The sequence below is a fragment of the Stenella coeruleoalba genome, assembly GCF_951394435.1.
Source record: "Stenella coeruleoalba genome assembly, chromosome: 6".
Lineage (NCBI taxonomy): Eukaryota > Metazoa > Chordata > Mammalia > Artiodactyla > Delphinidae > Stenella > Stenella coeruleoalba.
Genome location: NC_137151.1, coordinates 71,421,755 through 71,444,824, shown reverse-complemented (window position 1 = coordinate 71,444,824; position 23,070 = coordinate 71,421,755). Strand labels below are relative to the sequence as shown.

Sequence of the window (23,070 nt, the reverse complement as noted above, 5' to 3'; positions counted from 1 at the left end):
GTGATCCTGGCGGTCACCCCTCCAACTCTCCCCTCACTTGGTTTCCCCTCCCCTTACCTCACCAAAAGGCCGCTCTGAAAGAGGAGACAAGCACTTTCGGTTTTTGCCCCTCTCATCTCCAGGCAAGCCAGCCCGTCTGACCTTGCGCAGAAAACCTGGGCTCTGCAGGCCAAGAAAATGTGCTCTCCCCACACCGACCCTCTCCTACATAAATTGGGGTCCCTCCCATTTCTTCCAGTTTCTGCGGTAGAATTGCCAACCAGCTCAAAGGCTGGACATGGTTTTATGTACTTGTCAACTTCTCCAAAATAATAGTTTGAACCCCCAATGCCTATTCTTTTTCTCAGCAGAAACATCTTCCTGAACAGTCCTGGGTTAGAGGAAAGGCAATATTTTTGGATTCCCTCTGAAACCCCTTGTTTAAGTCTCCCCTAAGTGCAATTCTCATTTATATGGAATTAATTGTAGCCCCTCTTCCCTTGCCCCCCAAATGTTTGTCCGCTGAAAAGCCTGGTCAATGCAACATTGAAGAGGAGAGGGGCTCCATTTGTTTAGGAAAAAAGCAACTCCCCAGTTTCAGGCTTGAAAAAAAATAGTCCTTCTTCTTCAAAGGCAGGAGTCACATTCCCTTTGCACTTCTCATGGAAGCTGCCCCAGTGAACCCCAGATGAAAGTAAATGTCCTTGGCTGGCTCCCCTCATCATTAATGCATGGGCATGGCCATCAGGCTTTAGAACCTGCCTGTTAAGAGGTAACCTCTCACCCCCCATCCTTTCAAGGACACTGTCTTTGGATTTCTAGTAATACGTTTATAAACATTTGCATTGGATGTCTATTTGAAAGTTCTCTATTAACATCCTCACACCCAGTAAGTACCTAAGTGGACGTGGACTTAAGCAGGAAGCACGCAGCACCCTCTGGAGCAGGCCATTTGTATCCCTTGAAAAAGCTCCGATGACCTTGGATGTTTTTGATTAAAGTACTTCTGTTGCCACGTGTCAGCAAAAGTCATATTCTTTCTAGAAAAAGTCAGTGGGCTCCAACTTTTCTGGAGGTAACCATAGCAGCAGCCAGGGTCCATTAAAATGTTTTCTCTCTTCCCCTGTTCACCACCAGATGCTCGAGGATTCAGCAAACACTGGGGAAGCAGAGGACAGAGGTTTGGTCGTGAAATAGCAACACCTTCTGCACTGAAGAATAATTAAACAATATTTTTAATTATACAGGAAAATCAAGCACGTTGTTGGACCCTCCCAAGCTAGAGCACTTTACACTGGTCTGTATGTGTGGAACTGAACAGAGCTTGTTCAATTCTGAAATATTCTGAGAAATTACTTCAATTGTCAATTTTCCTCTACCCAAATAAAGGCAGAGCTTTATGACCCTCCTTTTCGGCTGAGGGAAGGAGGGCTGGGAAAAGACTCCGCATTTTTTAAAAAGAAGCCATATTTGCACTTCTCCCCACTGTGCAGCCTGTAAGCCATGTGCTGGGCTTTGTGGAATCTCACAAAATGGGAGCCCCTGAACTGACTTTTCTCTAGGAACCATTGAGACCCACACCCTCTTTTGTGTGTTTCTGGTCCACACAAACAGAGAACCTAAATCACTTCGGACTCTTGGTTTTTTCATCCAGTGTTAACATTGGAGGGTCCGATCTTTCTGTCAACGGTTTACAAACCTCTCTAAGCAGACTCTATAAGCAGTCCAGAGCACCAGAGTGTCGGCTGTTTGCAAAGGGTTCTCTGAAGGTTTATGCAAATTGCTGCAGCAAAAATGTTGGTTTGCTTATTGCGGCAAACCCTCGGATGTTTTCAGGTTTGAGCCAATTAGAAGGGCATCTCCTGCACTCGTCATTGCGAGTTGTCTGCATGAAACACTGTGATGGGGGTTTCTAGCCACTGGAAGAAAGAAGGTGGTGAGTGTGTGTGATTTGTAATTCCACAAGCTCTTTATTTGGAGACAAATCTATGCTTTTCCTAGCTACAAAAGGAAGCATATATACCTACATTTATTACCAACACTTTCTACACATGACTAATCTACGTATATGTACAAATACACCAAATATATACCAAAAATACCAAATTTGTAAATGTACAAATACGCTCAAATGTACTAATTATGCAACAGCCTTTTTCCGTACATGAGCTATGAGTTTATCATGGGTTAGGGGGCCGATGAGGCCAGAAGGTACAACACTTTCAGAGGAGCACAAAGTGGAGAGGAAATAAGAACATTTTTACCTCCCTTCCTTCACTGATTTCCACATATATCCATGCACCAGGTCCCACACCATACAGAGAGTCTTGCCCATATCGATGGCTCTAAGAATGATTTGGGGGGAGCATTGTTGTGTAGGAGAGAGCGAATTTTGCTAATAGAGGAGTCCCTTAAATGGAGGGCAGCTGGAGCTCAGCCAGCACCAGTCTCTAGCCAGCTTACTCCCACCCTCTCCCCAGCCAGGCTGTTCCCTAGCCATGCTTTCAGGCACTTGGTATACTTGCTCTAAACCAGTCAACAGCAGAGTCTCAGGCAACACACAGAGCAAAATGTTTCCAAATGCAGCATGCACGTTTGCAGCTGTCTCCTCTCGTGCAACACCCTTGATTTAAAATTGTCTTTCCTGGCTCAGGTCAGCGAATGCCACAGCCATGGCCTCTTCCCTGGATAGAAAGCCAGGTGGTGCTTCGCCTCTTGCCGAACCAGTGCCAACATCTCCCTGGTCCTTGAAACAGCAGGCAGACAGCTCACCAACGCCTGAGGGGGTGATACAGGCCTAAAACTATAGGATTCCAGTTTCTTAACTGTGCAATAAAAGCCACTCTGGATATTAAAATGTACCTCTTTAAAAATACACAGGCATCTAGAAAAAGAAGAGAATTCTTCAATGCCTACCTGATAAAGGTGCTTTTCCTTTTGGGGGGAGAAATGTTAGTTTACTTGAATTTCTCCTCTTCCCTCCCGCCCCTCTTCCCCCTCCTCTTCCCTCATAAAATGGCAGCTGTAGGAGCAGCCTCAAATAGAAAATGGGTATCTTGTTAATAACAGATCCCAAACCCCAGCATCAGCGCCAGCTCAGTGGAATAAGCTGTGGTGTAACCTGGACTCCGGATTGTTCCCCACTGGACCTATGACTCCAGTCCTTTGCGAAGTTCAAAGCTTTCCAAGTATCTTATCAAGGTTATTTAGAGCAAGATGAAGCTGGGATAGCCTGGCCAGCTCTCTCTGGAATGAAAGAGAGGCCCCCCTCCTTGCACTGATTTATTTATTTTTACAGCAAGGGTGCACATCCCCCCCCCCCTTTTAAAAAATCAAGTAGACGCTTTAGCAGGATGTTGCCTTCACGTGAGCCCAGGCGATTGTTCCTGACTCAGGAAAAGGGTTATTGACGGCGCTCAAAGACACTAGCTCTAGAAAAAGATTCATTTCTTTTATTAAAGAGCTAGCTATGTTCTGCAGCGGTTGTTTACACTCGGATTTTTCTGCGTTTGCTCTCAAGGATTGTTTCAAATAGGTGAGGCCAACCTGGAGAACAGCAGAGGACGTACCAACCGACATCTGAGACGTGCACAGCAAGTTGGCTCACAATGGGCGTGCAAACAGAGCGAAGGGAATACAAATAAATATGGCACCTCCTCAAAAAAACGGAATCACAGCGGCGGCCACAGCACAGAGACCTAGCAATTTCAGGCAATACCAAGCACAGTTCAAAACGAAAGCAAGTTCAGAAACAAGAGGCGTTCCACAAGGCGACTTGCCAAAGTAAAAAGTATATGAGTGAAAATGTTATAATTGGCTTTTCAAGTATTCATTCACTCTAGATGATTAAATTGCCATAATTTGTATAAACTATAGAAAAATGATTAAATGTCAACTTTGACATTGTCCTGAAACGTCTGTCACTGGCCCAACATTTTCCCCAAGTTTAAGGAAGCTGCAGAGCCAGGACTACACATTACACTCTTCAGCTAACATGTGCTTTTTGAATATTTGGCCCAGACTTTTTCCCAGAGATATTACATTTACAAAATACTCAAAGAAACCTTTTAGGAGTAAACAAAAGGCACCCGAACCATTCATTATAAAAGTAGAAAGAAAAATATAAATAATACATTTTAATCAAATAATATAAAGTAAATATTCTGCAGGCATAATTTTTTTAAAAAAATTAATAGACTTCTTTTAATTTACTCACCATAAAGAAAAAATTTAAAATGTTCAAGTGCACTTGTTTGATTAATAAAGCATTTTATATTCAATTATTTAGTGCTAAACATTAGGAAGTTTACGTTGTTGAGGCAAAATCACCAGCTCAGCCATTAAAAACTACCATTATAAAAATACAGCTACAAGGTCAGAATCAAATTACTCTTACATAGGACAGCTCAAGGGCTGTTCCTGTACGACACTAGAAACTTTTTTTAAACACCCAAATCCCTCTCAAAGCGCAGAAACCTCAAGAGCAGTGACATGAAGGTAGCTTGAAATACAGGTAAAGTCCTTTCCAACAAAGAAAATAGGTGGTGTTCACCAGCATATGCTGATCATTAGTTTCAATAATCTGCGGTAAAATTTTAAAGGTGGAAGTTAATTTGTTGGGCCTTCGGCTCGGTCTTCCTCCAGCTCTTGGGCTTCCTTTTTGGTTTCCCCATCCTTCACCTCCTGTCGGGAAACCGGGAATTTGTCCTTGTTGTTCTCCTTTTTCCATTTCATTCTCCTGTTCTGGAACCAGATTTTTACCTGTCTCTCGGTGAGGGCCAAGGCGTGGGAAACCTCGATTCTTCTCTTCCTGGTCAGATAAGGGTTAAAAAGGAATTCCTTTTCCAGCTCTAGGGTTTGGAATCGACTGTAGGTTTGTCTTCCTCTTCGTCTACCAGGAGCTGCTGATTAAAACAAACAGGAAAAAAAAGGAAAATAAATGTTTTAAAAATGTAATGGTGCATCTGCAGGTTGCTGAAGGTTTCTGGAACGGGTCTAAGGAGTGAAATATACACAACTCTCCTTAGGTCTGATATATATATAGGATGGGCAGTCAAGAGGGGCAGAGAAAACGTCTTCGCAATCATTCTGTCCCCATCGTCTTTACATGGTTTCCACTTAAAATAAAAAAGTTTATCTTACTTTATAAGAGTCACTGTAAGCTACACAAAAAGGAAAAGGAGAAGGAGAGGAAAAGGGAGTTTTAAAGCTAGAACGTGAGATGAAAGCAGATTTCTCCCCCTCTGCCCGCTTAAAAAAAAAAAAAAGCATCCCAACCTTGTGGTCTCATCCAGGGAAACATTTGAGAAGGAGACGAGCTCTGATTTAAGTGGTCTGGGTCCTCGCCAATATTACCACTGGACGATTTACAGTCAGGATATTGTACCAGCTCGGCCTCTTGCTGGGTCGTAAAAATCGGCTGTCTCTGTAAGTTATCGTATCCGTAAAACTTCGCGGGCTCCCGGTGACAGGCAATCCCGCCGCAGGGGGGAGGCGGCGGCGGCGGAGGGGGGGCGGCCTGGTAGGCTGCGGCCGGGCTGCCCCCTCCGGGGTGGAAGTACTCCTGGCCGGGACCGGGGCCGCCCCCACCACCGCAAGCCGGCCCGGCAGGCGGCGGCGACGGGTGCGGGTGCGCGTGCGCCTGCGGGGGCGCGTGCGGGAAGCCGGCGGCGCTGTTGCCATAGAGCTGCAAGGCGGCGGCGGCGGCGGCGTGGCGGCCGCCGACCTCTGGCGCGAAGTGACAGTCGTAGTAAGTGGGATTGATGGCCTCGCCCGCCGCCTTGTACTTGGAGTACAGCGGGTTCACGAAGTACGAGCTCATCGGGGCGGCGGCGGCCGGGGGCCGAGGAAGGGCGGCCCCGGGCGGGCGGGCGGCGCGGAGCAGGCAGGGAACGCGCCTCAGCGCGACCGCACTGCCGCGGGGGCCTCTGGGGCGGCTGCTGGCGCCGCTGGGGCCGCCGGGCTACGTTGCTGCTGCCACCCGCCCGCCCTCGCGTCGCCTCTGAGGCCGGGTAGCTGCGGGGCCTCGGCTACTGGGCGCTCATGCTCCGCTCTCGCGCCCGCCGCCTCTACCTCGCGCCGCCTCCCTGGCGGGTCGCGGGGCCTCACCCAGTCCCCGCGTTCCACCGCCCGCCCGGCCTCTCCCGGCGCGCGCCGGCTCGGGCTCAATAAAATCGCCGACGCCCCGGGTGACCTGCCCCGCTGCCTCCACTGTTTCCTCTCAGGCACCAGGCGGCCCTGCAGGAGCGCACCGGACAAGAAAAAAAGTACGCCCGGCCCACGGGGACACTCTTTGGCTTCGGTTTACAAACCCCCGCTCTGGAGGGAAAAGGAAAAAAACACCCTCTGCCCGCCGCCACCTCTCACCTCGCCCCCCCCCGCAGCCCCCTCCCACCGCTCTCGCCGCCGCTGCCGAGGCTGCCACCCCGGTGCGCCCCGGCGAGGCATTTTCGCACCAAGCCACTGCTCAGAGACGGAGCGAGATGGACGCGAGATAACCGCGCGGAGGGATCCGTGAGGAGGCGACACTGTTGCACACGATGGACGCCTCACAGTGGCTGGGAGATGCCTCCGCCGGCCTTAAAGGGGGCCCATAAAGCCGCACTGCCAAGGGCTCGCCGTGCCCCCGGGGGCCGAGGGAATGCGAGCCACGGCCGGCGGGGCGGGGGCGCAGCACAGCCTTACACTTGGCGGGGAGGGAGGCAGGGAGGACACTCCCAGGAGGCTGTGGAGCAAATGACTCCCTCCCCGGTCCCCTGTAGCAGCCCTTCAGAGGCTGGCTGTGGCTTTTGCGCCTTTGGACACGCGGGCGCAGCCCAGGGAGCGAGGGCAAGCCGTGTAGAAGATCCGGACCGAACATTTGCGTTAGGTCCTATCCAAGTAATTTGATTAAAGGCCACAAGGGTGACCCCAATACCTTGCATTATCAAAGCGAATCTAAGCCCTTCTTTTCCAGCCGAGCGGGCCTTGTGGAAATGAGATGTACATTTACCCTTGAAGCACTGCACGCCTGGCTGAGGCTCCCAGGTTAATTGATATTTAATGGAAATCATGCCCATGAATATAGTTTCCATCATTTCACCCTCGATAGACGTCAGTACCAGGCGCAGGGGGGAGGCTGAAGAATGTGGCGGGGCGGGGGGGGGGAACATTAGCATTGCTGAGGGAGTAAATAGAAAAGCAGACAGAAATGTTCCAAGGCGGGAAGGGAGGACTCACGCTGAGGTGGGTGGTATTTCCTCGGGCGAGACGCACGACTCCCGGGTCTCAGCCCCTGCGCGGAGCGGACCTGGGCAGGCGGTGGCCCCGGGCGGAGCACGGGGGACCGACGCCCGCGAGTCCCCCCAAGGAGCCTCCGGGCCGGCGTTCGGATCGCGCCGGTTCCAAGCAGCTGCAGGCGGCGCGCGTCTTCTGACGATTCTAGTTCATCCAACAAGCCGGTGAAGTTACCGCCGAGAGCGGGTGCCGGGCTCAGCTTTAAAAGTTACCGATCTTTCCAAAAGAAAAAAAAAAGAGAAAGCTCGCTCTAGCTTATGAGCGATGAGGAAGAGGAACGTCCCGTGTCATGTGGGGAAATCGAGTGTGAATCGGCAAAATATTCCTGATTTTAGAAACTCGCTTTGAAGCCGCTTGGCGTTACATAACCGTTCACCTTCTCTTCTCCACATCTCCCACTCCCCCCTCCCATTTTCATGTCCAATAAATGTAATAGGTCTCTACATTTGAGTGCGTTTTCCTTTGCCTATTCTGCCTTTTTCGTGGGTTCTTTGGGTGACCCTTTTCCTTGGGATGATCCATTGTTGTTGAGGGCGGCAGGCCCACCGGCCTTGGGAACCGACCTCAGAAACACTCCCGAGCCCACCGAGGAAGCTCCAGCTAAAGCTAAAACTCACCTCCCCGGCTTTTCACGCCAAATGCGAACGTCTAGAACCCCCAGACGGCTCCCAAAGGTGCAGCAGGCGAGTGATTTCAACTACCCCTCTCTCCTTGTGGGGTGGCCCAGCTTGTGAGTGAGCTGAGGTCAGTCCGAGTGGACTGAATATCATATTTTGCAAATGGAGAAAATAAGGTCGAGATGGAAAGGCATAACAAGATAACGTTTAAGACTCAATTGTTTCTACAGGGAATAGCTGAAAATGGTTAAGGTAAACGGATTTCTAATGAATCAAATGATAAAGGCATGCTTTGTTTAACTTTTAAATTAGCAGGGAGTGCAAGGAGGCTTTTGTTGGAGGCATGGTGACGGGTAAGGGTTTCTTGTTGTTGTTTTCTGCCAGTTATCGCCAGGTAAAATTTCCTTTAAATCCGAAGGCGAACGAACTGATTCTGACAGTTAACGATTTGTACTCCAACCTTGCAAGTACCCAATTAAAAGAGTATTATTTTCAATAAAGCCTTGGAATGCAATTGTGCCTTTTTATTTCACTGTTTGGCGTGTGTGCGTGTGCGTGTCTAAACCCTCGACAGTGGGTTTTGGAATGGAATGGGGGAAAAAGAAGAACGAGCCTAGATCTCAATAATACAAGGCACCTTCTAGAACTTTGTGATTCCTGGGGCGGGAGGGCGGGGAGCGAAAAAGAAACACTACAAAATTCATTTCTACGCATTCTGGCCTAATTAAGAAAACATGATAACACAACATTTCCTCCTGGGACAAAACACTTAGTTTTTTGTTTTTTCCTTCAAGCATTCTGTTTATAATCTGAATGGGAAGAGAGTGCGATTAACTTCGTAAATAAAGATGTATGCTTTTACACATTTCTGTTCTGATACAATGCATTGACTTACCATAACGTTTTATAGTTTCAGCTGTGCCGTAGTCCAAATTTTCTGAAATCCTAAGCCAAAATTTTATAAGTAACAAACCCTTCCGGAGAATTTAACAGTGCACATTGCTTCTTTTTGCTTAAATTTATCCTAATTTGGAATTTAAAATAAGATTGTAAGTATCTTTAATCAAAACCTTCCGCCGCAACTCCAGCTTTACTATCACAAAGTGGAGCAACGGCGCTCTCTAGTGGCCAAATGCCATCTCTAGCCGACGGAGCTTAACTTCTCTTTATTCGACACAAACCATTTCCAATCTTGTTCTTTAGTTTGACTGGGGCTTGGATCACTGACACTAATAATGCTTCATCCCTTTGTCGACGAGTCAAGTGCAGCAAACAGGGGCTCCTGAATGCCAAAGATATTTGGGCTCCCAAGAGCTTCCAGTAGTGTCTTTTTCAAAAGCTTCCAGCCCTTCTTTTGCCAGACACAGTAAGTCCCCATTCTGTAATCGCCCACAATTATAGGATGGGCTAGATTTTTAAAAATTACAACTGCAACAGGCCTGTTTTTTTCCCCAATGGAGCCAGGGACTTCAAAAACTAAGAAATTATAGAAGTTACATTTGTTAATTTTTTTCTTTTAAAGCCGTTACACTTAGCATTAAATCGTGAATATTTGCTACTTTAACTTTGTAATTTTAATGCTTCAGGCCCATTTCACTGGACAATGGAGGGGGGATAGAAGTCAAATTAAAAGCTTTTTGCTGTATCTCTGAATGGCTGTCTGAAAAGGCCCTGTTGGGCGGTGTTCACTGGAACTTCTATGCACAATAAATGAGACATTAAATTTATACCAAAAGTCACATAGTGAAGTGAATTGACTAAGCATTCCACCTGTTTTTTTTTAAAAGCCAAGACTTCAATCAGTTTAGGTGTTTCCTGAGAGGTTAATCTTTTTTTCTCATTTTCAAAAATTCTTTCCTCTAATTCAGCTGTAACGATTAATTTTTCTATAAGCAAATATATATAATTTCCAACAATATTTCTGCTACGAGGTTTGCAGTGGAGGGCCAGATATTTTTGTGAAACGTCAATTAAGTAACTGCATCTTTTCCCGCCGACCATGCGGCTGGGGGACGCTCGGCCTAAGTAAATGACCCAAGATCACTAACTCTCCCACCCCCAAATAACAGGCCTATTTTTCTCTTTTTTAAAGTACAAGCTAGAAGGCGGCCATAGTCAAATATTATTGAGAGCCACCCACCGGCTACTTCTAATACCCAACCCATTTTAAAAATCAGAAATATATCGTCTCCTCCTTCCTACCGCCCTCCATTTTTATTCCCTAGGTGCTCACACCTCATCCGGGGGTCCCAAGCCCCTGCCTTCTTAGTCCAACAGAGTCCTGTTTACATTTTATTGTCCAGATTTTAAGACCCAGTTTTGTCTGCATTTTTCCTTTCCTCCCACAAACACAAACATCAAAATGAGATGGTTTCAAAGAGAAGCGCCGGGCTTGTCGTAAACTCATTACCTCCAGACGTCTCGCCGGCTCGATGGCTTTATGACACCTTGTCTCTTCCTGTTTTCAAAGAGCCCAAGGTATCGGGTTGGTCGCAGGGGCGGGGGTACGCAGCACCTTCTGCCGGATCTGGGCCTTGGGTTTCCCTCCAAGCCCCCCTCTGCTTTTCCTTCAAGTCCCCTCTTTCGGCCGGATCCCCCCAAACTCTGCCATCGCCCCCGCCTTCCGCCCAGCCCAGGCCGCCCGGCGCCTGCCTCTCCGGCCTGCAAAGGCTGGGCTGGGCCCGATCCTTCACTTACAATGACCTTCATTTTAGCCTCTGAACGCGGCCCTCAGAGGGCCGAGCTGGGGGCTAACAACACAGAAACTGGGTAGGGGGAGGGGCAGCGGGGTGGGGATAGCTGCGGAGGAGAGCCTTGACCATTTTGATCTGCTAAGGTCACTTTGGGGCTCCCGTGCGGAGGAGCGGAAGCTCACGGTCTACCCGTCTCAGCCCTCCCGGAGCCAGCCAGCCAGCCCCGCGGACCCGGAAGAGTTGCCCCAGAGTGCAGAACTGGCCTCTCCCTGGTTTGGAGACGATGTCGATGGCTGCGACTCCATGAGCAGAGGGAGAGGTGGGGCACGGTATGTCAAAGCCCCAGTGAGAGGATGCCTGGTTTCTGGAGCCCGTGGGGCCGCTGGCACTGCTGCAAGGCTGACACTGGGCCCAGGGCACAGAGTTCGCAGAGGCACTGGAAGCAGGCTAGGCGGCCAGGGGAGGACGGCCAAGTGCCCCCAGGGGCCGGGCTCAAGGCTGGGTCTGCCCACCCAAAGGGAGACTCAGAGGCACATCAGAGAGACCTCTCAGGTGGAAGGGCCCCGGATTTTTAGCAGCGTCTCCTTCCCAGGGATGAGGGAAAAGTCCCATGAGGGTGACATTTTGCAGAGAGCCGGAAAAAGCAAGCACACAATGTTCAGGGCCAGCGTCTGAGCTCCATTTGATCAGGTCAGCATTTATTGGTAGGAAGCGGTAACATTTACAACTGGTCCTCAGGCAGGAGCCGGGAGGGCCTACACCCGCGGCCGCCCACTGGAGCCAAGCCCTCCCGGGGAGAGAGTGGCTCCTCCAATGCCCTGAGAAGAAACCCCCGACCCACCGGAGGCCCTGGGCTCCTCTCTCGGCCTCATTCCAGGTCTCAGTGGAGGGCCCGCGGGCTCCCTGAGGAAAGTGGGCTTCCGTAACCGGTGGGCAACACGGCCGGGGCTCAGCCTAGGCCGGCTTCCTCATTGTCGTCGCTCTGCCTTCGCTGTCGGAAGTGGGGTGCGCTTGGCCCCTGCTTGAGCAGCGCTGGGGGCTAAACTACAGCACTTTTCAGAAACATAGGGGACATTTACACAGGAGAGGGCTCCTCAAGCCGGCGTGCACTCACAAAATATAGCATTTCCTAAGGAACCAAAGGGACAGGAAACAGGGGAGCGGGATAGGGCAACACCCCAAAGCCACTTGGTTTCTCCAACACATAAGCGAGCAAATACAGTCCCCCAAATACCTCACAGAAACCAACCACACAGTCACTTCTACCTAAAAAAAAAAAAAAAAAAAAAAAAGGCCGGGGTGGGGAGAAATGTCCGAATCGCTGAAGAACTTCTGGAAATCAAGCACACACACACACACAAAAACCCTCTGCCACTGCAAAGCCGAGTGGTCCCACCGGCGCCGCGCCGGGTCAGTCTCCTTTGGGGCATTTCTCCTTGCTCATCTTTTTCATTTTCATCCTACGATTCTGGAACCAGATTTTGACCTGTCTCTCTGTGAGGTTCAGAATCCTTGCCACCTCATAGCGCCGGTCCCGGGTGAGGTACATGTTGAAGAGGAATTCCTTCTCCAGCTCAAGCGTCTGGTATTTGGTGTAGGGACAGCGCTTTTTCCGGGTGGAGCGAGCGTGGATCCAGTTTGCTGCGGGGTTGTCTATGAAGAGGGGTGTTTGGAGAAGGGGAGTGAGGGGCGGAGGGGAGGCAGGGAGAGACGACAGGGTGGGGGAGAGAGGTCGTTAAATTAATTTCACCAAGGATGGCTGCTTTTCACAACTTGGGGGGAATTATAAAAAGCCTTAATGCCCGCGCTCTGTTTACCGTACAAACCGCGCGCCCAGGGTAGGTGGTTATGGGAAGCTTTTTTATGGATGCGTGTTGCTCGCCTAGGCTAGGGTAGGCGTCTAGACGTTTTTATAGGTTAGTAAAACTATCAGTTTTGCACATTCGAGCCTTACAGGTTTCAGCAATAAATCAGGGGGCAATTTCTTTTGCACTTACTTGGGTCAAGTTGCTGCTGCGGCGGCTGCGGCTGCTGCTTCTCCTCCTCCTTCAGCGGGCAGCCCGGGCTCGGGTGGTCGCTGCGAGCCGAGGGCTCCGATGAGCCGCCTGCCCCGGACCCAGACCCGATCCCCGCCCCGGGCCCGGTTCCCCCAGCCACTGCTGCCGCCTTGTCCCGTAGGAACGAGTTGCACGAGAACTCGGGGCCGCCGCTCCCCTGGGACTCCCGGGCCGCGGAGCACTCAGTCCGTTTGGAGGAGGAAGACGAGGAAGTGGAGGAGGAGGTGGAGGTGGAGGTGGTGGTGGCGGCGGTCGGTGCCGCTCCATTTTCAGGCTTAATCCCGTAGTGGCGCCCGTTGGGTGGACCGCTGGGGCCAGGGCTGGGACCGGGGCCCGGGCCACCGTCGCCTCCGCCACCGCCCGCACCGCCCGGGAAGCCGGACAGCGGCTCCATCCAGGAGCGCATGTAGCGGCCGGGCTCGGAGGCGGCGGCGGCCAGGGGCGGCGGGGGCACGTATGGGTGGTAGAGGCCGCTCATCGCCGCCGCCGCTGGGGCCTGGGCGGGCACCGCGGACCACGAGGCGGAGAACACGGCCGATTTGGGGGCGAAACTACACGAGGCAAACTCGGCGGCGGCGGCGGCCGGGCTGTCGGCCACACCTGCGGGCCTGCCCTGCGCGCCAGGCCCTGGAGGTCCGAAGCGCGCGGCGAACACTTCGTCGCCCTCATGGCCTATGAGCGAGTCCACGTAGTAGTTGCTGAGGGTGCCACTGGAGGACATTTTGAGGCGCCGTGCGCTCCCACCCAAGGTTACACTGCCCGCCGCCGCGCCGCTCCCCGCCGGCGCCCGAGCCGCCGACTAGTTCGCAGGCTGCAGCCTCCACCATTGGTCGCGCGGCCCACGTGATCATATTTACCAATACCGGGAGTAAATCAGTCCGCTAAACTGGGGGCTGCTGTGATTTAAAAAAAAAAAAATCATCAACATAAGCGCGGCAATTAGAGCCCGCGGGTCCCGACCCGTGCGCCGGGCTCAGCCCGGCCTGACTCGGCCAGCCCAGAGGCGGCTGGGACCACACGCCCGATCGCGGCCGGAGGAGGCGCTGGGGACTATTTGTTCCCCACTTCTGGCCGCACTCGGTCTTGCAGTCCCGAGCTGGTGCTGCCTCCCCAGTGCCTCGGCTCCGAGCTACCGGCCGTGCGTGCTGGGCGCACCCAGCACTTGGCAGAGCCCAGAGTAGCCCGGGGAGGGGGGGAGCGCAGAGCTGGTGCGGCCCGAGACAGGACGGCCTTCGGAGGCGGCCCCCCTAGCGCCAGAGGGGAGTTCTTCTCCCCGTGCCTCTCTCCCGACCCAAACCCACCCCTCCCTATGCATACCCACACACACGCTCTCTCACAGCTTGTCGTGTTGTTTAAAACAGGTGGAAGACCTCTGTAATGATATTATGCCTTTCAATAAAAATTTTATGAGGTGTATTTGATTATAGATTAATGTGTCCCTAATAAAACGGACGGATGGAGCAGCTCGGAGGGCCCCCTCCCCCTACCACACTCACACGCGCGCGCAGCCACACACACCCCCGACGTGAGGCTGAGCACACGCCGAGGCCCGAGGGGTGAGCTGGGGCGGCCTGGCCCGTGGGCTGGGCGTGGCGGCGGCCACCGCCCGGGCTCTGTCTGCCCTCGGAAGTGTCCGCAAGCTGGCAGTGGGCACCGCGCGGACAGTGGCGGCCAGGGTGCCTTGTCTTCTTCGGGACTTCTGGAAAGGTCCTGGAAGAAAACACGCCATAGGGCAGAACCCAGATTGTAGAGCAGGCCCGCTCCCACCCGCTGCCCCCTGCCCCCAACTCGCCTCAAAGAGGCCAGCATCTCCCTGGGCCAGGCCGATTCCCATGGTTCCCACTTAACGGCCTCTGAGTGGATTCCGGATATGTCTTTTAAATGGCTTGGTCCTTGGGCTACTCTCTTAGGAATTCTGTTCTTTCTTTCTTTTTTTTTTTTAAAGCCTCCAAAGGTAAGGCTGGGCAGCCTTGAATCTGAGGGAAATGCCCATTGTCACTCCCAAATCCATGGTACAGAGCCTCGGAAGCCCGGCTGGGAGCCGAGACAAAAGCAGCCGGGCCGCCGGCGGTGGAGGATATATTTCTCGCTCTACAAGTTGCCCAGCGCACCCTTGGGCTCCCAGCCCACCTCGAGCACCGGAAAGGAAGGGGGGAAATGGCTATTTCTGGCCTAATCGATTGCCTTTGCCAATGGCTTTCTGATTTTATTCCAGAGGAGCTGCCTTTGCCTGTAGCACGGGTTTTCCTCCAAGACATGGCCCCCTGTCAACAACGAATGGTGCTCCCCACATCGCGGGGGGTAAACTGAGAAGCTAAAATTGCCCTCCTCTTCTGCCTAACCAATGGAGGTCTGGGCAAATCTATTCCAGTGTTCCCAACCTGGCACTGATGTGCAGCCATCCCTCTTCCACCCTAGGAAATGGCTCCCCTAAAGGGTTCTGTCTTGGAACTGGGAAAGACTCTTCGTTTTCGGGAGGAAGTTTAAAACTCTGAATAAATACTGAGTCTCCCAAATACTACTTGGATGAGGGTTTTAAGGCTCAGACCCCCTAAGAAAGGGGACAAATGAAAAGGACGTGTTTTGTGAAGCTGCTTGAATCTATCGGAGACCCTCTGAAACCACAGTATGACATGGGGTAACGAATTCTCTGTCAGATCATCCCCCCAAGGCCTCTCCTCTCTTCTCCCTGGCCAGACTAAAATCTGGACCCTCTTGGGCTGAGGATCCTGCAATCTATCTATCTATCTATACACACACACACACACACACACACACACACACACACACGTGAAAGCTGGCTGGAGTTTTCTGAGCCATGGTGGTAGCTTGAACATTGGACTTCATGGGAAGTCATATTTATCTGTAAATTCTCTTTCGGTCACCCTTCGTGTATTTTCTTGCCTCCCAGATACAATGGCTCCAACCAGCATTTTGTAATTAAATAGGGGAAGGATTAACTGGGGAAAACCTTTTCTTCCTTTAAAAATTTTTTTCTTGTAGGCCACCAAAAGGTAATGACTGAGCATAAAATCCTTCCACAAGGAAACCAGGGCAACGTGGGATGGGAAAACTCACCCATCCTCGACTTCACTTTGGCCTGGCTGTCTTGCGCTTGGGATGGGGGTGGGGGTGGGGATGGGGATGGGGTGGGGGTGGGGGTGAGGGAAATGGGGGCTGAATTGGATCCGATGCAATGCTAGGTTGCTGCTTGTCCTTGCTCCTGTAATGGAGGCCTGGCGGCTTCCAGGTGGGCAAGACAGATTTTAACCCAGCCCCTCATGATGGCACACCAGCCAGAAATCCCCAAGACTCCACTGAAAGCATTAAAAATAACACAACCAAAACCAAAGAGAGGAAGACACACAAGTGGGGAGCTGCGAGGAAAATGCGGTTTGGCACAGGCTTAACTTACCAGGCTGAGACTAGAGGGGAAGCTCACACCCACTGACAAATCAATTATGTTACTATCATGGGGGGAGGGGGAGAGGGGACCCTCCTTCTTCCCAACTAGGAAAACAGTACACACAGTCTGGATTATCACTCCCCTGACCACTGCCAAATTTCAGCACAAAAGACCCCCTTCAGCTTTTCTCTCCCATTTCCCCTCCCCTGCTCTCTACCACCCAGTCAACTGACCCAAACAAGCAGTTTAACAGGAAGACAATCTCACCAAAGTCTTTCATTTCCACCGTAACATATTTCCATGTCAGAAAGCAGAGGAAGTACGCTCGTTTCCAGAGTTTATTGCATTATACATGCGACCAGAACATGCACAGAAAGGACAAGTTGCTGTTGTACTTCTACCAAACCATAGATGCACCACAAGGGAAAGGCTACAAGGCAAATTCTCAATATTCCATCTCACCAAGGACAATTGCTAAACTCATTTGCAAAAAGATACATTGTAATGTGCTTTTTTAGTCCCTACCCCCAAAGCTTGTGGGTTTTCTTAATCTTTTTAAAATATATATGTAAAAGTACTTTTAAGTACTGGATGTACTCAAAACACCATGAGCTCATGGACTAACCACACACACAGACCTTTTGTGTTAGGAAAAAGTCACATTGCTGGATGGACGAGTGGATTGATGGATGCTCTACAGTTCCAATAAGTTAAGACCCAAACGAAAATTCTCAGTAATAGTTACCCTGCATTACGATGAAAAAAATAATAAATTACATGTGCTAGTTTATATATATATATATATATATATATATATATATATATATACTCATAGGGATTACAGATCACTTGCAGCACGAACAGAATGACCCCAAAGTCACATTCTAGCAGGAAACAAAAACAAAAACAAAAACAAAAACAAAATCAAAAAACAAAGAGCAATGAAGGTTTTGTGTCCGCCTTCCCAGTCCTCCAGCACTCGGCCCTGGAAGTCGGTGCCCCCTCTCCGATCCTGGCCTCTGACGGGCCTCGGACCTAAGAGAAGGTGAGGTTGGCGGTCAGTTCTCGGATCCGGTTCTCTCGGCTCATCTTCTTGAGTTTCATTCGGCGGTTTTGAAACCAAATCTTGACCTGCCTGTCGGTGAGGTTAACGCTCTTACTGATCTCTAGGCGGCGCTCGCGGGTGAGGTACATATTGAACAAGAACTCTTTTTCTAATTCCAGCGTTTGGTGCTTAGTGTAAGGGCACCTCTTCTTTCTGCCACTCTTTGCAGTGAGCCAATTGCTGGTTGGAGTATCAGACTTGATTTCCTCTAACAAAATTAAAGGGAGAAGAAGAAAAAAAATCAAGAATTTTTTTTTCTCTCAGTCTGTTCAAATGTACCCTTGGCCATGACCCCTCTGGCAGCCAGGCCCTTTGGGAAATGCTGGTATTACACATTACTCACACGAAGTAGGCCCTGGAAGGGATTTGTAAATGATGCCAGATTAGTTAAAATACCCCAAAATGACACGATGGGTGGGTACTCTTGCCCTCTGTGTCAGTGTTCTCTCTCTCTCTCTCTCTCTCTCCTTTCTGACCTGCACAAAATATTAATACAATAGTAAACTTTCAGGATCTCACCAGCAACATTCTAAGTGATCATCTTACAACGGGACTAGAGTGGAAGAAGCAAGTCACAGCCTGACAAGCCTACAAACGCCACTGCTTCCTCAGATCCTCATGTCTGCCTCTTCTTTCCCACTTCTCCTAGGCAGGCAGGGAGCCCCGCACAGCCAGGTTTATAGGTACCAATTCTCTTTCAAAAGATAACCGAGTACACCTTCTCCGCCCTGCTTGGGCATCGTTGTGTGCCCAAGAATTTCCTGAATTCTTATGCCTTCTTGCCCCCACACAAAAACATTCTCCCAGAAATGTAGCTCCTTGCTGTGGCCCAACTCTGAGCACTGGGGGAGAGGATCAGGGGCAGAAAAGCCAGAGCCCCTGGCTCTTTGCCCTGCCCAGCCCTCAGGCTGGCCCTGCTGGGTGGGCCACACACATTCCATTCTCTCCCCCTTCTGCCTTTGCCCACTTTGCAAATGGATTGCAAAGCTTGAGGCACTTTCCCCAGACAAAGCCAAAGTTACCTAGCTCCGCAGAGGCAAGGAGCCCTGCTCTTTCTTCGGCCCAAGCACCAACCGGCCCAGCTACCTCATTCCCCTTGCCGCCCCCAAGCTCGCAGGATGCGGGGTGCATACACTTGAACACGAACACGGTGCCTTGGACCACCTTAAAATCATCATTGGGTGAAAGGCAGGGCTGGGACTACAAATCTGAGCAGGAGAAAGGAGGTTCTGGGGCCGTGTTTACCAGCCGCAGGTCTCATTTGCGCTCTTTTGTTGCATTTCAGGTCTAGCTCAGGAAAAATAAACCCAGCAAGCCCTTCCTCTGCCGGGGCGCCATCAGCGCGGGGCCAGGAGTAGCCAGGAGGGCGAGGGCAGCGCGGGAAAAGCGGAAACCATCTCGGGACTAAGATTGCCCCTCTAAGAGCGGGGAGGAGTGGCACTTGCCAGTCGGGGCCCCAGGCTGCCGCGTTCGGCACTGGGCACCCAGGCGTTCCCTCTCTCTGCCGGGTTCCCGGGCTGCGCGCCCCGCTGGGGTGGCAACTCTGCTCATACCGACCTTTGCTTTCCTTCTCCTGTACTTCGGGACTGGACACGGAGACCTCAGCCAGGCAGCTCCTCTCTTCTGGAAGGCCGCCCTTGGCCTCGGGGCTCTCCACCTGGGAGACTTTGGCGGGCTCCTGGCCACTTGCGGGCTCGTTCATCTTCTTTTCCATCTGCAGCTGGGCGGCCGAGAGCTGCGGCTTGGCCGCGCCACGAGAGTTGAGCTGGAGCATGACTGTGGAGCTGCCTTCGGGGCTGTTATTGTACTCTTGGGTTTTCCCGGTGGCGTAGGTCTGACTCAGTCTAAAATATCCAGGGACAGGAACCTCAGGGTTCTCAACGGGACAGGACTCAGGGACCAGCCTCTGGTACGAAGGGACCTCAGCAGAAATGAGTTTGTTGCGCTTATCAGAATACATGCAGCAATTGGATTCTTCCTTAATGTTGGTGGTGAAGGAGCAAGTAGGGACTTGCTGTGTAACAGGTTGCTCTATTCGACAAGATCTGTTCGGGTCTGTCCAACTGTCTACTTGAGGTATATACGGATGCACATTCATACCCATATTTTGGTGGTTCACTTCTCTTTTGGCCAGAGACGGGAGTAGTCCACAGGTTTGCATTCCATAGGTCCCCATGTCTGCGCTAGGTGGTGGCATGTACATGCCGGCGCTGCTCGAATAAAAACTGTCACTCCTGCAGGCACTGATCAAGGAATCTACTAAAAAAGTATTAGCAGCAGGAGAGCTGTTGGGAAAGGACATTTTGGGGAGGAATTTGAAGAAGAGAGATTGTGTCCTTTGTAGGCTGACATCTCTACGAAAACATTCCCCGTGTAATTGTGGATGCCTCTGTCGACCACATGACAACCAAGCCAATGAGATTTGAAAATGGCCTTGAGCCGCAGCCTCCTCGCAGGTCACGTGCTCCAGAGCCCGGCCAGCCGGCCGCGTAAGCACGGACAACAGCGACATCTACTACGCGCCCGCGATAGTGCGCGCTGGAAACAACCGGCCCAGCACTCTCCGCCGTCCGCCAGCCTCCCGGTGCTCGCTCGGCCCGCCCGCCCGCACGCCCCACTCGCGTCCCCCACTCCAGCCGCTGGGCCCCGCAGGCAGAAGGAAAGGCTCGGCCCGAGGGGTCTCCGGGAGGACGCACGCAGGGAGGGAAGCCGGGGCGCTGTGGCGCCAGCACACAGAAGCATTCTCCGCACACGCCCAGGCAGAAGGCGCCCAAGAGGGCCGGGGCCAGGGCGGGGTTGGGGGCCCAGCCTGGTTCATTTTGTCCCAGGCAGCCTGGGAAGGTGAGTTGGATTCCCCAGGCTCTGAGACATACCACCCCAGGGGTCCACAGTAAAGAGGTCTGGTGCGGAGACGCGGCCAAGATATCCTGGGGAGCGGAGGCGAGAAGGGCCGCGAGAGCCGAGAGGCCACGCAGCTGGCCGGCCACGCAGCTGGCCGGCCCCACGGAACCCCGAGGACCGGCCCGGCCCCGGCGCTGTCCTCTGACTCGGCCCGCCTGCCCCATCCCCCGGCGCCTCCGCGCCCCGGTGGGCTACCCGAGCTTTCGGCTCTCCGTGGAACCACACCCCAATCTCTGAGGGTCGGGCCGCTGGGAGCTTTCAGCCCGAGACAGCCCCTCGCCAGCAGTTCGCTATCCGCGAAAGCATCCCCCGGGTTCCCAGCGGAAGAACTAAACCAACTAAACCGAGGATTCCCTCCCCACACGCCCTGATAGTAGAGGGCAAAGAGGAAGGAAGAGAGAACAGAATGTTTTCTAGGAAAGGAGGAAACCCTCGCCCTCAGACTCCAGAAGTTTTAGAAAACTGACTGGGCCAAGCAGGAGAGAGAGAGATGCAAAGGTGTCATTTGGTTCTTCTGCACAGAAAAATGTTTTCCTTTTATGGATTTTGTAAAAGCACTGGTTTCTGACAAGTGCAAGGCACAAAAGGTTGTGGAATTTATTAATACATATTAAGAAGAATCAGGGTGATCAATAAAATTCTCATCTACATTCTTGGGCTACTTGGTAATTTTCTGGCTTCTGAAGGTTTTTAAAGAGTTATACCCGCTGTTGCCACACACGGGAAGATATTTTATTAACAAATCAATTGAGACTTTGTAAAGGATAAGATTAATAGTTAAGATTTAGCATAATGGCGTTTGCTTTATGAATTATTGAAAATTATACTATTGATTTTTCCCCTTCGCTGCTAACCAAGAAGGTCAATTTTTGTTTTAACACAAATTGTCAAATATTAAAAGCATACTTTTGTCAGAAGTTGAGTTTTATAGTTTTGGACAATTCCTAAAAGTATTTGACATGATTCGATTCTGCTTGGGTAAGGGAAGGGAGGGAAAAAGGAGGTGGGGAAACCTCAGTCCTCTGTTTCCTTTGGTGAGGGAAAGTTCTATAAAGAGGGTTTAGTCTGGGGTTGTGGTCAACCTCATTAAAAGAACAACCACCAGCACCACCATGGAAACTCAGAGTTTTATGAGAAACTTCCTCCCTTGTTCTCTGGTTGCAGGCGGTGAGCGGTCCTTCGGAAGCCGTGGCCTCCGGGCAGCAGCAGGGAGCTTTAACCTTGATTTCCAAAGGCTTGCCCTAGACGAGGGACCCCGGCTAGGGCGCTGGAGCCGATCCGGCTTCCCGGATCCCCTTTCCTGCATCTGGGAGAGGAAAAGGGCCCTGGAAACTCTGATCGTAAACCAGTTCTCTGTCCAGGAAGGCATCCGTGTTTTCTTCTCCCCACACTAGTCCTGTCATGGGCTGGCCTTGGATTTCAGGCCCAGAGACTGAACTTGTGGGCAAATTGGGTTTCTGCCTCAGCAGAACTTTTTTTTTTTTTTGGAACCTGATGCTCAGCCTACTGGGGGACATAATAGCCCGCTCGCTCCTTCACAAAGACCTTTCCCAACAAACTCTTTGTCCACCCCTCCCCAAAAGGAATCTCCCCTGGCCTGGTGGAAATAGTCGTTGGACATTATTATCGGCCTTGGGACAGCTTCGGCTGTCCCCTCACAGTGCCCTCGCCCAAACAATAACCCCTTTTAAAAAACTCCGCAGTGGCAGTGAGACAGACCTTTTAAACCTTTACGCAGCTGTTCAAATACAACATCATTGTCAGGTTAAAAGCCTGGCGCCTCTAACTGCTCTGGCTGCGGGATGCCGCGGATGAAGCGGAGGTTTAAACATTACCTTCGGCAGGGGTGAGTGTTTTTAAAGCCTGGGGGTGGGGGAGTGAGGAAGGCAGGGAAAAAACCCAACTTTTGACTCTAGTCTGCTAAGGTCCTGTTCAAAGCTAACAGCCACTGACTAGCACCCTGAAATTTGCTTTCTCTCAAGGCGGAGATCATGATCTCAGCCACAGCTAAGCATGCCCAGGGCTGGACAAAGTGCCCGCTGCACACGCTCGTGGCAGGCGCCCTGACGCCAGCCTGGCGCCCCAGCACTGTCCTCCCTTTGCTTGTTGGCCAAGGGAGCTGCTGGGAACTCCGTTGTCCAATTCTCTCTATCACACAAGAGAGGCAAGAGTGTTCAATCTAATCGAGAATTTTATGCCCATCAAATGCCCTTTCATAATCTTTATTTATACATGAGTAAAACATCAAGCTAAAACCCAGCGATTCCTCACCGAACGGGTAGGTCTGCCATGAGCCAGGACAGGCAGGATCTGCCTTCCGAATGTGGGGGGACTTTGTTTCAGCTCCCTGTGCCTTCAAGCTCAAAAGTCACTCCCACATTGGATTTGGTTTTAAATAGGTCTTCTTCACCCACAGGGGAAAAATGTGTATCAGATATAATTTTGGATCTATTATTACAAAATTCTCTTTTATTCTTTTTCAAATTTCTGTCTTCAGACCAGCTCCTTGAGGCCAGAGACTGCCAATATTTCAGAGAGATTTTATTATAAAAACCAAGCAAAACAGAAATAATACAAGATAATGATCTGAGCCTGGGAGGATGGAAAGTTTGCCTAAGACTCTAAGGCTAAGATAAAGCAAATGGAATGAAAAAGCAAGGCTTTCAAGGCCAGGCTTTATTTTGCTTACAAGTATTTAATACAGCTACGTAGCTGCTGTTTTCGATCATCTTTAGATCAGTTAGAGCAGTTACCATTAATAATAAATCAATATTGCACAATAAAGGAGATGAATATCCACAATTGTACCAAGACATCCTTCGCCCTGGCACAGTTCTTTCCAGAGAAAAATTAAAAGGGTCGCTTTAGCAAGAAATTAGCATTTGTAATTCAAGAAATGGCTTGCATCTTTGCTCTCCTGTCACCGGGAAGAAGGCAGCGGCCCTGGGCCTGAGTGGACCTGGGTCTAGGTTCACCCTGAATTTGGGCCCTGAGTGGCCTCTCAGGGCTGTGCCACTTTTGGGGGGCAGAGTGGATG

The 23,070-nt window shown here is 51.3% G+C and overlaps 3 protein-coding genes across 5 annotated transcripts; all 3 read right to left on the bottom strand.

Annotated features, from left to right (window-relative positions):
- Positions 1-578: 578 nt before the first annotated feature.
- On the bottom strand, positions 579-6,322 carry HOXD8 (homeobox D8). 3 transcript variants are annotated; one of them, XM_079924028.1, is made up of 3 exons: positions 5,257-6,322; positions 4,741-4,883; positions 579-1,138 (listed from the first exon to the last, which is right to left on the bottom strand). In XM_079924028.1, exons 1-3 carry the CDS (start codon positions 5,798-5,800, stop codon positions 893-895), a joined length of 933 nt encoding a protein of 310 aa, XP_079780154.1. In that variant the 5' UTR covers positions 5,801-6,322; the 3' UTR covers positions 579-892. The 3 variants fall into 3 exon arrangements, with proteins under 3 accessions (XP_079780154.1, XP_079780155.1, XP_079780156.1); XM_079924029.1 differs by having other exon boundaries at positions 4,741-4,880; XM_079924030.1 differs by lacking the exon at positions 579-1,138 and having other exon boundaries at positions 2,591-4,880.
- Positions 6,323-11,136: 4,814 nt separating this feature from the next.
- Positions 11,137-13,469, bottom strand: HOXD9 (homeobox D9). The gene is made up of 2 exons (XM_079924398.1): positions 12,562-13,469; positions 11,137-12,217 (listed from the first exon to the last, which is right to left on the bottom strand). Exons 1-2 carry the CDS (start codon positions 13,340-13,342, stop codon positions 11,976-11,978), a joined length of 1,023 nt encoding a protein of 340 aa, XP_079780524.1. The 5' UTR covers positions 13,343-13,469; the 3' UTR covers positions 11,137-11,975.
- Positions 13,470-16,356: 2,887 nt separating this feature from the next.
- On the bottom strand, positions 16,357-19,705 carry HOXD10 (homeobox D10). The gene is made up of 2 exons (XM_079923741.1): positions 18,690-19,705; positions 16,357-17,340 (listed from the first exon to the last, which is right to left on the bottom strand). Exons 1-2 carry the CDS (start codon positions 19,642-19,644, stop codon positions 17,063-17,065), a joined length of 1,233 nt encoding a protein of 410 aa, XP_079779867.1. The 5' UTR covers positions 19,645-19,705; the 3' UTR covers positions 16,357-17,062.
- Positions 19,706-23,070: the final 3,365 nt, after the last annotated feature.